The 16,018-nt window shown below is 39.4% G+C and overlaps 1 protein-coding gene across 10 annotated transcripts in view; it reads right to left on the bottom strand.

Moving 5' to 3' along the window:
- Positions 1 to 4,848: 4,848 nt before the first annotated feature.
- Positions 4,849 to 16,018, bottom strand: part of SPAG9 (sperm associated antigen 9) — a 152,078-nt gene continuing 140,908 nt past the window's right edge. For 3 of the 10 annotated variants that reach the window (XM_027519123.1, XM_027519124.1, XM_027519125.1), the window contains 4 exons: positions 15,200 to 15,238; positions 14,132 to 14,308; positions 11,146 to 11,295; positions 4,849 to 8,446 (listed from right to left, as the gene is read on the bottom strand). In XM_027519123.1, the coding sequence (XP_027374924.1) occupies positions 8,331 to 8,446; positions 11,146 to 11,295; positions 14,132 to 14,308; positions 15,200 to 15,238 (482 nt within the window). In that variant the 3' untranslated portion in view covers positions 4,849 to 8,330. The remainder of the gene's footprint in view (positions 8,447 to 11,145; positions 11,296 to 14,131; positions 14,309 to 15,199; positions 15,239 to 16,018) is intronic. The other 7 variants (XM_027519127.1, XM_027519128.1, XM_027519133.1 and 4 more) reach the window with 4 other exon arrangements.

Genomic DNA, 16,018 nt, shown 5'->3' with positions numbered 1-16,018 from the left:
AGCTGAGCCACAAGGGAAGCCCAAGAATACTAGAGTGGGTAGCCTATCCCTTTTCCAGCAGATCTTTCCAACCCAGTAATCAAACTGGGGTCTCCTGTACTGCAGGCGGTTCTTTACCAACTGAGCTATCAGGTAAGCCCTTCTTTGCAACCCCATGGACTGTAGTCCATGGAACTCTCCAGGCCAGAATACTGGAGTGGGTAACCGTCCTCTGCTCCAGGGGATCTTCCCAACCCAGGGATCGAACCCAGGTCTCCCACGTGGCAGGTGGATTCTTTACCAGCTGAGCCGCAAGGGAAGCCCTAATACCTAGACAGCATATTAAAAAGCAGAGACATCACTTTGCTGACAGTGGTCCTTTGACCAAAAAGCTATGGTTTTTCCAGTAGTCATGTACGGATGTGATAGTTGAACTATAAAAAAGGTTGAGCACTGAAGAACTGATGCTTTTGAACTGTGGTGTTGGAGAAGACTCTTGAGAGTCCCTTGGACTGCAAGGAGATCCAACCAGTCCGTCCTAAAGGAAACCAGTCCTGAATCGTCATTGGAAGGACTGATGCTGACATTGAAGCTCCAATATTGGCCACCTGATGTGAAGAACTGACTCATTGGAAAAGACCTTGATGCTGGGAAAGATTGAAGGCAGGAGGAAAAGGGGATGACAGAAGATGAGATGGTTGGATGGCATATCACTGACTCAATGGACATGAGTTTGATCGGGCTCCGGGGGTTGGTGATGGACAGGGAAGCCTGGTGTGCTGCACTCCATGAGGTTGCAAAGAGTCGGACAAGACTGAGTGACTGAAACAAACTGAATATAGGGCAGAATAGTCTGATAAACCTTCAGCTGGGTAGAAGCTGAGGAATGGGTCTCTAAGTCAGCCAAGGTTTGCCTTGAGGCATCTGCCCAGTTTCCGCTCATCTCCGTCAGGGTCCTTTGGGAGGGAAGAATGTGTGAGATGACTGTAAGAATCAAAATTGGAATCTTTTCCGGTGAAGAACATGCCAAACTTTTGCTTCCAGTTCCTTATTTACTGCCCCAAGCATACTCTCCAAGATAGAAATGTAGATTTTCTACAGAATAAAAGCTTGTTTCAACAGAAGCAAAACAGGCCAAAATGCATCAAAAGGCCAGCAGCTAAAAATCCCCTCTAGGATTTGTCACTTTGTCTGGGCTAGCCGAAAGTTTAAAAAAAAAGTAAGCTTAATGAGAAAGGTCAGTAGGAAAAGAAACTGAAGCCTCAGTGGGGGTTAAGGACACAATACCTGTTTGCTGTTGAGTAGTATATTATCTCATTTAATCTTTCCATTAATCCTTTGAATCATTAGTACAATACTCCTGATGACCAAATTCAAGTTTTCGAAAGACTGCTCCACTCTTTTTGGAGGTTTTTGCACTGGAGATGGCCTGCAAAAATCTTAACAGATGGGGGTTTGCGTTCTTGCTTGGGCAGAGTAATGCTAACCTTCTTACTCATGTAGAAAGCACATAATCATTCTTGCCACTATACCACGCCCTATTGTGCATCAGATGTTAATATTTTATTTAGTTCTGTATGTCTTCTACCTGTTTATATGCAGTGACTAGGAGTTTAATAAAACATATGAGCAACAGATACTGAAAAAATACATTCTAATAGCATCTAACATTGTCAAACTTACCACTATTTTCATACTTCAACATGTTCCTCAGTGTGCCTGCAAAGGAATGAAATCAACTCTTCCATGAAAAAGAGAATACAGGTCTCCTCCCGTGTTTAGTTTTTATGGAACACTCCTTTTCCTTAAATTGTGGGGTGTGGGGGCAAGAGAAAAAGGCATTCCTTGAAAGGTTCAATAGGCCCAAGGTTTCCTAACACAGTTCTCTTAGGACAGCCAAGGTCTAGAACACTGATAAAAAGACTGTAAATAAGAATATTCTGTACTATGTAAGCACTGAAGACAGTTTTTCTCTTCTTACCACATTAGAAAATAAACAGCCAAAGCAGACACCATACCAGTATCATTTTTCAGATAATGCCCCAATGGACAGTCGTTCAATACTTGACTCCACTTCACCATTTCGTTCTATTTTCCTCTTTTACCCTAATCTTCTCAAGGGTGTCTTACTTATCTTCACACACCTGACCCCTAGGGACCACACCAAAGCCTGTTGTTGAGTGCCTAGTGGGGGCATATAATGTGTCAACCACCATCACATCATTACTTCATTAAGCTGTCACGAGAACCCTTTGAGGTATTACTCTTCTTTTATAGCAAAGGAGCTAGTGACGGAAGGGTTGCAAAATTAGGGAACAATAGACTCAGGACTCAAACCCAAATCTCCCGATCTGAGATCTAGGACTTTCTCAACACACTGTGGTAGCCTCCAGTGCAGAGTTTAATCTGGTTTGTACACCTCCCTATGAGGACCCTAGGCCTTTACTCATCTCAGTTTAGACCCGTTTACCAATGGGTCAGTTGTCTCCTTTGGCCAGGCCTCTGGATCACCTGAGGACAAAGTATAACACTCCAAAGGGTGGCTCTGTGGTTCACCTGCCAATTTATGGAGTAAACACCTTCAGAAAACTATTAGATGTTATGCTTATGTAAGCTAGCCATAACAACTAAAGGGTTATCGCTTTTTTTCCTATAAAAAAAGAATAGCCTTACCAAATTAATGGAGTGAAAAATTATTCCCTTTATACTTTTAATGTAGCAAAGTGCCCTAAACTTCAGTTATCCATAAATCAAAAAGGAAAAGAGCATTGGGTTGAGTCTGGGGTGAGCCTGCAGCAAGTCACCATGTGCTGAGAATGAAGAAGCTGTTTGTGAATCTAGCTGGGCTCCTTGAGTTCCTCTCAAGCAGCTAATCCCAATTAAAAGGATCAGAATCACCGGGGTAACTGTTTTACCAAACACATCAGTACTCTGTTACTCTGGAGATTAGAGGAAGAAGGAAATATTCACTAATTCACTTCTGGGACTAACTAGCTTCTGGATGATTCTGGCCATACCTCCCTCTCCTGGCCTGGTTGTGAATTGCAGCTTTTCTGTGAAGTTGCTGCCTGCAGAGCTGGTCTACCTTCTGCCTTGAGGCCTCAAACCAAACCATAATTACCTTCTGTCTGTGGGTGGGAGCCAACGTTCTGCTTGGACGTAGAAGCAAGGAGCTAAACTGCCTCCTTTTGTATAGTGATGTTCTAATAAATTGGATTTTCATAATGATGGAATACTACTGAGACTGGGCAACCTTTGACCTGCAAGGCGGTATGGTTAGTATCTGTATATAACATACCAAGACAAATTAGAGCCAGGGTCACAGAGCCAGAAAGGTTAGAGCTAGGATTTTTTATGATCACCTGGATAAACCAACCCTCTTCTAACACATGAGAACTGAGGTCCAAACCAAAGATGTTAAAGTAGTAGATGCCTGGGCCCAGGCCCCTAAGACAGTCAAGTCCTCGGGTCTGGAGTAGTTCCATGGCTTTGTGGATGGCTGTGGAGCACTGTGTTGAAGTGAGAGGTTACGGGTCACAGTAGGGGTAGGGCCTGTTCAGGTCTACTGCCTTCTTTCCCATCATACCACTGTCTCTAAAGGAAATGAGTTGTAAACTTGAACTGTATTAATCACCAAATATTTAAGGCATTCTGAGAAGCTCTCTCTCTTTCCTAACATACCGGCTACAACTGAAGATGAAAGTGAAAATTGACCACTCGTGTCCAACTCCTTTCTACCCCATGGATGTTAGTCTCCAGGCCAGAATACTGGAGTGGGTAGCTGTTCCTTTCTCCAGGGGACCTTCCCAACTTAGGGATCAAACCCAGGTCTCCCTCATTGCAGGCGGATGTTTTACCAGCTGAGCCACTGAAGCCCAATGAGGTGCACATTTGGCCGAAACACGGGACCTTCTTTAGAGCTGAGGATGAAGTTCATGCTTTTGTAGTCACCAAGGCTCTCCTGCCCACACTTAGTGTGAGAGGCCTTGGGGCTAGTGAGGTAGAGCTTGGACGTTTAGACAGTATCTTTTCATTAAGTTTTGAAAGACAATCTCAGCACTGCATGGGACCGAAGGCTACAGTTCCAGGCTCCGTCCTGTTCCTCCAACAAAATTCTTATGAACATTTGCTGTCCTGCACTGAGCTACTCCAGTCTCTCACTACAGACTGGCTGAATAAGGAATATGACTAAATGAGGCTCAAAAAAATCAGCTTCCAAAACAATGACTGGGTAGGCCCCAAAGTACCAAGGGGCAGTCAGGTAAGGTCCTGTAAAGCAGGAATGAGACAGGCTGTTTGTTGTATTCTAGAGCATCCAATCTCACTGGCTAGATGGACGTGCCACCGACTATGAACTATTCTATTAATGTGGCAATCAGGACTACTTTTTACTATCCTGTTAGAACCCCACATTCTTATAAACAAAGAACACGGCATTAGACTACATACCACTGCACTGGGTTCACATTGTGCTACCACGTGATTAGTTTTATACTCACCCTTCGTTCCAGAGTCTCTCGCAAGCAAACGGATCACAATAAGCACACTGTATTAACATCTACATTATAGCCTTCCTCTTATTACTGAGTGATCTGGCAAATGCCTCAGTATCATGTGTGGGTTGTTACTCAGCATACCCACACTTCTAGAAAGCCTTACTGTCTATTATTCACATTGTCACTTAAACACGTGCACTAAGCAAACATGCTCTTCATGTATTCCTCACTGCTCACTTTCAGCCGATGCCAAATGGCGACAATCCTGACCCTTGGAATGACATGTTTGATGGGGGATGATTGGGCATTTCAAATATAAATCAAGGTCAGACCCCTGGGAAAAGCAAAAACAAAACAAAACACACTCCTCATACATGTTTCATATACATATTTATATATATATTTCATATACAAAGTTACATTCCGAACCCCAGGGATTCCATAATAGAAATAAATATTGAAATAACTACATTGCCAAATGAGCTTTTTGCTCATAGAAATGAAGCATCAGCCTCTAAAGAAATAGCAAGTGGGATACTCTAGAACCCATTTTTAAGATTATAGAGGCAAATAAAATTCCAAATAAGATGTCTAGGACAAAAGACAAATTCAGACCATAAAACAGTTAAAATAATGTTGAGAAATATATGACAAAATTAATAATAAAAACTTATTTTTTTTTTAAAAAAGGAAAAGACATTTAGTGTTACAAAATAGCATAACCCTGTTAGAAAAGCACTTATGATTTCCACATTTAATTCTCTCTTCTCTTCCCTTTACAAACTGGGACCAAAATGAGTCCCTTTCTCAACATGATCCATTAAGAAGAGCCCTAAATCTGACTGAATCCTTTGGTAATGGTCATAATACTCACAAGGAAATAAATATTCAGTTCTACAGCATTTGCAAGACACACGTTCTTTAGGACAGTTACTGATTATGAGACAAGTGTTTTGCTTTGTTTTGTCACTAAGGCAGCCATTTAAAGGTTCTAATCTCAAATGAAGGAAGACCTTTACAAGAAATGAACACCACAGCAACTCAGAGAATGTATTTTAACCTTTTCTATGCAACACACTTCATGTGAAAAGTTATGTGCTGCATATTTTGTGCTCAAAATGTTTCACACTCTCAACAAGCTGTAGTTATTAAGACATTCATTCCTATTTTTAAATTTTAGATCCACATGAGTTAAGAGAAAAACATTCAAAACTGAGTTCCTAAAGAATCTTCTCCCCTTGCCTCACAGGGATTTTAACCTGCATCGAGCAGTGAGTGTTAGGTTGATGCATATGATACTGTCATTTTTGTAGATCGGCAATGGTTGAATATCGGCAATTTTACATGGTTCAATGACATACGTAAGCCAAATGTGACAAAATGAGAAAATCCTCAGTATTCCTTATTTCTTCCAACGGGGGTAATTTCTTCTTACATGGAGAGACCAACCCAAGGTACTCAAGCCTCTTCTCTACCGTTGATGGAGTAGCTATCAGCAGTTTAAACCAACTGCTCGCTGCTGGCAGAAACTCAGACTTGGGCATTTTCTACCAAAGGTTACCACCTTGACCAAAGTGAACACTACAAGAATATAAACCTATTGTTGGAGAAAAGGTGGAAGTCAAGCAATCTGTAGAAAATATAGAACTGAAATTACAAATATAAAGACAAGCTCTTAAAACAAATTGTATAGGCATTTTTGTACTCTCTCTAGTCCCTGAAGTTTAACAGGGCCACAGACATCTGACAGCTTTAGATAAAATAACTACACACCTATATTCCTTAAGTTAAAGCCAATAAGTTTATAAAGAGCAATAATAAACAACCACTGTAACATGTTTGCATTTTTCATTTTTAACTCCTGATTTCCTAAATTACATTCAGTCATAGAAACATGTAAAAGACTGAACAGCATGTGGGGTCTGACTCTAGGATGTTTACTTCTTGGGATTAAAATTCTCAAACATTTGGCTGTCTCTTTTTTTGTGAATTTTATACAACATTCTCCCAAAACATTTAATGATGTGATTTTTTATTTTAAGGTACTGCCAGCAATGGCTCAGATTTAAAATAAAGTATCAGTAAAAACATAACTTATAAGCTATGGAAAAGTGACCTAAGTTTTGGTGGCTTGAAAAAAGTGACTAAGTAGTTCAAGTTAAAAAATTATCCTTTTCCTAAAGCTTTTACCAAGAATTTTTTTCCTCCTAGGCATCTAAAGTGGGAAAATTGTACTGTGTATAAAATGTGCTTCTAGACACGTGACCAAATGTATCCAAAGGCCCCCTCTGATGTATTAAATCCTATGTACTTTATAATCTAGGCTAATCATCTATATGTTTAAAACATACTGGTGGTACTTTTTACAAATATCTTTCCACTACAGTTCAGAAGTAAAGTACTTGGTCCTTTAGGATGCTGAGACAATCTGAGACCTTTGCTGCTTCCTTTTCCTGAAGCAGTCCTTCGGACCTGGGGCGGGGCAGGGCGGGGGCGGCCCTTTTGTCCTATAAGTTTATATTTTAAATTAGTACTTAAACTTAGTTTTGCTTAAACTGATGGATTAAGAATGGTAAATCATACATTTTCAAGAAGTCTGAGAGGGGAAGAAAAACTATAGCTTAATGGTTTTTAAAACTTATTAAACAAGAAAGTCAGTTAAACCCAGACTCTTATTTTTCACTCTATTGTGAGTGAAAAGATGTAATCAACTTTTACTTTATGCTATTTTGGCTTCTCTTTCAAGTTTTCTTTGAAAATGGCATTTTAATCTCAAAAGGGCATAAAAGCTTAAATGTCATTTATGTACAGATTATCAAGTATGGGCAGTTATATAGTTTTATACAGAACAGAAAATACCACTGCTAAGCAAATCACTCATTCAGTTCATTAGGCCATACTCCATCACCACTAAGGCTTTACTCTTATTAACTGGTAAGAGCAGTCAAAGAACAACTGGTAACCAAGTGAAATTTTTACATGGAAAAAAACTCATCCAACCACCACCATCTTACACCAACGTGTAAGACATCCAAACCACAATTTCCTTAAAAAAAAAAAAATCCTCCATTGCTGAAGTGCATCTTCTAAGCCTTTTAAATAATAAACCTTTCAAATATGTCAGTATGAAAATGAGTGACACCAGTCTCAAAAACAAAAAATCAAGTAGAATATTCAGAAAAGCAGGCCCCATAAACTTTAGAGCTCTAATAAGTCAGAAACAAGAAATTTTTATTTAAATAGTGTAGTCTTAATTTCTTTAATATAAAACCCCACCCCCCACAAAATCTGATGAAAACAAAGTTTTATATACCATATAAACAAGATTTGTCAGATTTGAAAATGAAAGTTAGAGTAATTTACAGTTAGCTTTTAGCCCTCTAGGGACATTTAGATAAATCCTGATAATCCACCTAACATTAGTTTGTGTCAATTTTATAATACATTGGGAGAAACTTTACTATTGTACTTAATGGTACAGTTTCATATATCAAGTATTTCCATTAATTCCATTATTAGTGACAGCTAAAAAGTGACCCCATCAAATGAAGTAAGTGACATTAACTGTGCAAGAGTAAACCACATCTGGATTGCTTTCTAAAATTCGCCAGTTTGCAGAAAGTAAACATTCTTTGATTTGATCATAATATACTGAAATTGCCTATAACACTGGTGCAGTAAAACAGCTAGCTCCTGTATTGTTACAGCAGGACAGATTTTATAGTATAAAGTTAACAGAAAAAAATGCTCACACATTATGTGGTGAAACTTATTTCACAAAGAGACCATTAAATAAAGGGAAAATAAACCATGCAGAAGAGATGGCTTCCCTGTTGCCATCTGTGTCCTATGGGTTCACTCACTACCATACATCACTTGCCACACTATCAAGTGACTCCTTTCTGCTTTGGCGACAGAAGGTTCAAGTGGAAGATCCTCTCCAAGAAGCTCTGATTCTCCACCTTCATCACCTGGTGGATGATAAGGAGACCCAGATTAAGGACAAGATCGAAGGTGTAGGCTGATGCACATAGACTCATGGTGAGCACATTTGCAGCACACATAAAACTTGCCTGCTGCCCGTTTCAGAGAACACAGTAAAAGAAATGCCATGAGTCAGAATCTTCACTGTCTAACTTCTGCAGAGGACTACTGAGATTAATTTCTCATTGTTAAAATATTACAGGATATGAAAAAAGAAATGGAATAAAAAATATCAAATTCAATTTTAAAAAAGCATGTTGCGTGCATGTGCTAAGTTGCTTCAATCATATCCGAAAACTTTGTGACCCCATGGACTGTAGCCTGTCAGGTTCCTCTGTCCATGGGATTCTCCAGACAAGAATACTGGAGTGGGTTGCCAGGCCCTCCTCCAGGGGATCTTCCCAACCCAGGGATCAAACCCACAGTTCTTATGTCTCCTGCATTGGTATCTGGTCCTTTACCACTAGCACCACCTGGGAAACCCTTTAAAAAGCATATTTACTATTAAAATTGACCTATGCTTTAAGATAGGCTTCCCAGGTGGCTCAGTGGTAAAGAATCCGCTTGCCAATGCAGAAGTCGTGGGTTCAATCCCTGGGTGGGGAAGATCCCCTGGAGGAGGCAGTGGCAACTCACTCCAGTATTCTTGCCTGGAGAATCCCAGGGACAGAGAAGTCTGGCAGGTTACAGCCTATAGCGTCACAAAGAATCAGATACACACGCACACTTCACATGCTTTAAAACAAATTCTGCTTTTCAGGCTGGACTGCCTAGAGATATTGACATACATCGTAAAGCAATTTTTACACTCCAACCACCATGTTGCAACGGAAGAAAAAGGTCCAAAAATCACCCAGCCAAATGAAGCCCATCTCTATAAAGGTATTCTCCATTCTTACTGACATCACTGTTGCTAAACATTAAAAATCCTGCCTTTAAAATGTGTCAATAAGCCTTTTACATCAACTCTCCAGCTGTGGCTTGCGGGCTCGGAAGTTGCCCCTTAGCATGTGGGATCTTAGCTCCCCCACCAGGGACTGAACCCGCATCCCCTGCACGGCAAGGTGGATTCTTAGCCACTGGAACAGGAGGGAAGTCCTAACGTGACCTTAAATTTTATATACCTTTTTTTTTTAACAGAATTTATAACTGAAGTATTTGTCACCACTCTACAACATTATATTCCCTAAAACCTTATGTTTAGAAACTTTTTCAATCACTGTGATTTTAGGCCAGTCCAAAGGGTTTCTTTATTTATAGCAAATAAATATATATCAGTGCTTTATAGTTTACAAAGCACAACACTTTCATAACCATCAATTCTCTGTATTTTCTTGTAAACTTCTCTGGCCATTTCTTCTTAGATCCCTTCATAAACTCTAATGATTCTTTAAGTGGAGTATTAAAACAGGGTTCTATCTTAGAATCTTTTCTTCTGGCCCCTACACATTCCTGGATGAACTAATCAACCCCTGCGATTTTTAGCACCACTGTATGCCAAGAGTCCCCATATTCCTCCCTCCTGAGATATAAAACTCTTATACCTAAAAGCCCCCATGGACTTCTTCCACCTAGGCAACTCCCAGCTTCCATGTGCTCCAAGGTCAACATGTCCAACACCTGTCCTCATTCCTCTCCCTCCACCAGATCTGCTGCTTTTGTTCTGAGAGTCCTTACTGCTAAGTAAATAGATCACTTCCTCTTTCTCCACACCAATTAGTTAGTTACCAATTCCCCATCACTGGTCTATTCCTACTGGTACTACCTTCTTCACTTATTTTTTCCTAATCCATTTTCCTACCTCTAGTCTTGTATCTCCAATCCATTTACACCCAAATATAATCATATTGCTCCTCTAAAGTTCTCCAATAATTTTCCTTTGCTTTAAAGTATAAACTCCTTAATTAGGTATATAAAGGCCTTTCATAATCCAGACCCTCCCTTCCCTTTCTGGATTGATTGGTGGTCAGATTTATATTTGCTTCTACTCCATGCTCTAGTCATTTTAAAACAATTTTTCTTTAATTAAGGCAGTTTCACATTTCAAGCTATCTCTTACCTTGAAATGCCAGTCTCCCCAGCCTTCCCCCTATCATCCCCAACCCAATTCTTCAGACTCATGCCCTTCAGTGCTGAGTCATCTCAAGCATCATTTCTTGATTTCCCTCTTCCCCTACTCCTAGGAAGAACTGACTACTCTCTATCAGAGCATCTGTAACACTGTAATTTATTGACATGTTCTATAATTTACTGGAGGGAGACTTTGTTTTTGTATCTCATGCATACAGCAGATAATGTTTATAAGATGAGAGAATGAACAAATGAAATGAATTTGGTTATAAACAACCCTTTATGAGATACTGTTATTTCTCCACTTTGCAGGTGAGGAAACTGAGGTTCTGGGAGATTGAATGATTTCCCTAAGGCCTTCTGATTCCATAAGCTCTTCACATACACCTCAATATATGACCAAACCCTGCTATTTTCTAATGCTCCTTCAAACACACACATCTTGGTATAAAAAGAAAAAAAATTATGAAAGTAGCAAAAATAAATAAATAAATAAAATCCAAGTAAAGGGTCCAAAGAAAACCTTAGAAATCACGTATCTGAGTTTCTTGTTTACGTGAGTGAAAATCCACATCACAAAATGGTAGAAATGGAGCCCACAGAACCAATGACCTACCCATTCGGAAGTCAATGTAGCCCTCTCCTCCACTAATGACAAGCACAGACTTCAAGGGTGTCTGGATGCCAGGCTCCTGTGCAGATGGCCCTGCTTTGTCAACTGTCAGATCTGTACCACTGCTGCCACTTTGTGGGCTGATGACTTGACCTGTTTATATAGGAATGCAAGCAAATATTATTTATCAAGGATTAGAGTGGGAGAGACTCATTATCTCCTGAGTATTTTCAGAAAACTGAACAACATAATAAGTACATTCTAATAAAAGCCTCTGCACGATGAGAAAACATCTATAAGGCCATGAAAGCCCAATCTGAAATCAAAGTAAAGCTATTTTGTCCCAAAGCACAAAGACGTCCAGAATCCAATATGAGAACTGTATATTGCTCAGCTGGTCTTAGCTGTCTGCTTCAGACTATTATAACCTACATCATTTTATCTGAGGGGTAGTGAAAAGCTCTCTCCTCTGGCAGGGTACATATGCGTTTATGTAAGAGACTGAGAAAAGTCTTCAACTTAAGCCTTATGAATGTGGATATTCATAATTAATAACTGAATTAATTTCAAATCCATAAGTTATTAGCTGCTCAGTCGTGTCTGACTCTTTGCAACCCCATGGACTGTAGCCTGCCAGGCTCCTCTGTCCATGGGATTCTCCAGGCAGGAATACTGGAGTGGTTAGCCATTCCCTCCTCCAGGGGATCTTCCTGACCCAGGGATTGAACTCATGTCTCCTGCATTGCAGGGAGATGCTTTATCATCTGAGCCACCATGTGAAAACTCAAATCCAAAGGTTTTCTCATACTTAAAAATAGTGCACATTATTTTAAATTTAGATGACGCAAATAAAATGACTGGTTAATATATAATTCTAATATTTACGTTTTAAGATAGAATCTTTAAGTATGAAATGACAGAAATTTTGAAATATTATTCACACTATAATCTCTATGAGCGTGGAGTGATTTCTTGACAGATCTGCTATCTTTTGGTCAAACTACACAGACCATCCCTCGAGGTGCTACCAGGACATAGTCCCACGATGTGATACACTTTATAAAAAATTATTTTATGTTGGACATGGACAGGATAGTTTTAATGAACTAGATTTTTATGTATAAATATTAACAAATCTCAAAAATGAGAAGCAAGTTGCAGAATAATATATGTGCAACATAAGACTTAAGTTCAAAAATATAAAAAATACTATATTATTTATAGATATGTCCCAATGTGGTAAAAATACAAAAACATGGGCAGAAGGATACATGTCAACTTTAGGATAGTGGTTATAGATGAACAGAAAAGAGGGAAGGGAGTAAGATTAGAAGAATATAAAGGAGCCTCAAATGAGTCTCTATGGCATTTTTTTTTTTTAAAGCAAGAAAAACCTGTAAGCCTGTAACCAGCAATACCACTTCTACAAGTTTATTTTGAGGAAATAACTATACAAAGATATTACACATACACTTCAGGAAGCTCATTACCATGTTGTTAGGAATACTGAATAACTGGTTAGGGTACCATGTGCCAGCTAGGTACACTTAATCATTTAACCTTTGGAACATCCTCAGGAAAAAGTGTGGTGGCTAATCTTACGTGTCTACTTGGCTAGGCTCCATACATTTTGGTCAAACTCCAGTGTGGATACTACTGTGAAGGTATTTTTTAGATATAATGAACATTTAAATCAGTGGACTTTTGAGTAGAGTAGATCAATTACCAGATGCGGGTGGGTCAATCATTTGAAGGCCTTAAGAGAAAAAGATATGTCTCCCAAGGAGAAGGGAATTCTGCCTCCTTTAGACTTAAACTGCAAACACTTAACTCTTTCCTAGGTCTTCAGCCTGCCCTGTAGATTTCAGTCTTACCAGCCCCCATAATTACATGAACCAACTCCTTAAATTAAATCAATCTCTCTCCCCACAGCCTCTTTCTTTTTCTTCCTCTTTCCCTCCCTACTCCACACCCTTTTGGTTCTGTTCCTCTGCAGAACCCTGACTAATACACTGAGATAACGCCATGTCCAACATCACATAGTTGCTGTGGCAAAGCCAGATTTAAACTTTGTCTAACTCCTAAACTTGCGTCTTACAGGGGAGAAAAAAAATCCAAAACACAGGTCCTGCTTACAGATGATCGGTAACATCATTTACTATTCTCAAGGGACATTTTCCATTGGACATCATAACTGCCACTTTTCATCTGGATGGTGCTTTATAGTTCCCAGAGCCCTTTCATTAATCTTTACAACAAATAAGGTTGGTTAACAGCTATTAATCACACCCACTTAGGAAATAAAGAAATGAGTATCAGAGGTTAAGCGACTTGCTTGACACACCAACCAAGTGCCAAAGGCCCAGACCCCAGACTATCTCCGTTCTTTGCCACAACACTGATAAAGGTATTAGAGCACATTTTCCATCTCCTACGAAACAGAGCCTTGATGACAGGGCTTCTTAGAAATCTCCTTTATGAGGTCAAAACTACTCTTGGTATTCTGCAGTGACAAAACAATACTACTGCTTTTCAAAATGAAAAGTCTCTTAAATAAAATCAAGTTTGTTTTTGGGGTGGAAGAGAGATTCTAAAATAGCTTCTATCAAGTATCTCTATAGCACGTTATTCATATTTCCATTATAGACCATTTCAAGGATTATGCTGGAATTATCTGTAATTCCAGTACTTAGTATTAGACTGGATAGAGGGACAGACAATTATAGTTGGTCCTTGAACCATACAGGAGTTGGGGCACTGACTCTCTGTGTAGTCAAAAATCTGAGTAAAATTAATAGTCAGCTTTCCATAGTCACGGTTCTTACATGACCACAATCTGTATCCAAAGATTCAACCAGCCATGGAATGATGCAGTACTGTGGTGTTTACCACTGAAAAGAATCTGTATAAATAAACCCATGCAGTTCAAATGCACATTGTTCAACAGTCAACTGGACATGCAGTTTCTCAACAGAGTACTCTAACTCACCTGGGACAGCCACAAAAAATTTCACAGCATCCCTGTGCCCATGGAAGCAAAGCTGTGCATGTGCCATTGAACAATAGGGTATAAATGTCCCTGGTGTCACTTTATCACTGTTTTCATCACCATATACTCGAATGACACTTCCAGGACGATTTCCCGATGCTCCTGATGTTTTATTCGCTGCAACAGAAAAACCAAACACCAAATATTTTCCCCTAGAAAATAGTAATGATGCAAGAGGTTACTGGTTAATCCTTATATTATCTAAAAGCTACAGCCAGTTGAGATAAAACAAGAGCAGCAATACCAATTCAAGACAAAGCTGGAAAAAAGAGATATATAGCATGCTAGTTATTTTTAAGTATCTTAGTAAATGGAGTAGGGGATTTTGCCAGTCTAGCACTAAGTTTACTTTCTAAACACATCTATTAATTAAAAAATCATTTTAGTTAAAACAGCTTTCTCAGGTATATCCACTTTGTTTTTTAATCCTCATTTTAGACAACTAACCAGTTATATAGCTTAAAGTAAACAGGTATATTTTTAAGCAGAACTTTTATACTTTATCTTTTCATTTTTTCCCCTGTGCTAAGTATACTTCCCTTGTGTGATAGTAAAAAGCTGAGCTTGAAAGGATCCATCCAGTACAATACAATAGTTTTTATTTACACCAGACTGATGGTTGGTTAAATTATTTTAGAATGACCAGACTCACAAAACACCCCATTCCATGTGCCAGTAAGTGAATGAAAGAAACATGATTGGTAACAAGAGTAAACAATGTGGATTAATGACAGTTTTCAGAGAGGTTTCGTGTTTTTATTGGAGGGAAAACAAAGTCTGACAGAAATTTCAGCTGCAACAAAAGATGATAAATAGACTAAGCTGCTGAGCAGTAGTTTGGTGGCCATGTAACAAATATTAAAAAACAAAAGAACACCTGCTGCAATGCAGTGACTGCAAGTGGATGACATTTAGGAACATTCAAGAGGGTATCTAGAGACGTGAGAATGGCCTCACGGTGGCCATGAGAAGCCAGGAAGAAGAGTGTGGTTCAGGATCTGAACTTACCCCTCAGCCCCAGTAAACGTCCCTGGTGGAGGATTACGGCTAAAGTGAGAAAGGAGGAAAGGGGACATGGAGAGGTGCATGACAGGGAGGAGAAGGATTACTATGAGCTGCCACTCTTCGCATATTCTATCTGGCAACTCAGGAGCTCAAAGCTCCTAATTAAATAAACAAAATCCAACTTGGTATAATACCAAGAAACATACAAAGTTCTTACCAAAGCCTCTGAAGAACATCGCTGCTCAGAAAGGACAATTTTGTTTACTGTGATTTTGCTTTTCTTAATTATAAAGCAATTTTAATGAATAAGAACTTACTGGGGTGCATTTCCTAATTGCAAATATTCCCCCCTTTTCTTGAAGAAATCCTGTGCAAATGACTATGCCAAAATGGAACTCTCATCTATAAAGAACTGAAATGAACTCTGGGGATCCTGGAATCTCTTAAGATCTAAGAAGTGGTCTAAACACATAGATTTATAAATAGCTGTCCAGTGGTTAAGAATCTGCCTTTCAATGCAGGGGACACAGGTTCAATCTTTGGTCAGTGAACTAAGATCCCACATTCTGTGGGGCAACTGAAGAAGCCTGCATGCTGCAATGAAGACCTCGCACAGCCAAAAAAAAATTTTTTAAATAAAAAAAAAAGCGGGGGGGGGGGGGTGGGGGGCGGGGAAGGACTCCCCTGGTGGTCCACTGGTTAAGAATATGTCTGCCAACGCAGGGAACATGGGTTTGATTCCAAGTTGAGAAGATTCCACATGCCATGGGGCAACTAAGCCCGTGCCACAACCACTGAGCCCATTCCTGGAACTGCTGAAGC

Source organism: Bos indicus x Bos taurus, chromosome 19 (genome assembly GCF_003369695.1).
Source record: "Bos indicus x Bos taurus breed Angus x Brahman F1 hybrid chromosome 19, Bos_hybrid_MaternalHap_v2.0, whole genome shotgun sequence".
Lineage (NCBI taxonomy): Eukaryota > Metazoa > Chordata > Mammalia > Artiodactyla > Bovidae > Bos > Bos indicus x Bos taurus.
Note: the sequence above shows the minus strand (reverse complement) of the source record. Positions and strands in the feature narration are given on the sequence as shown.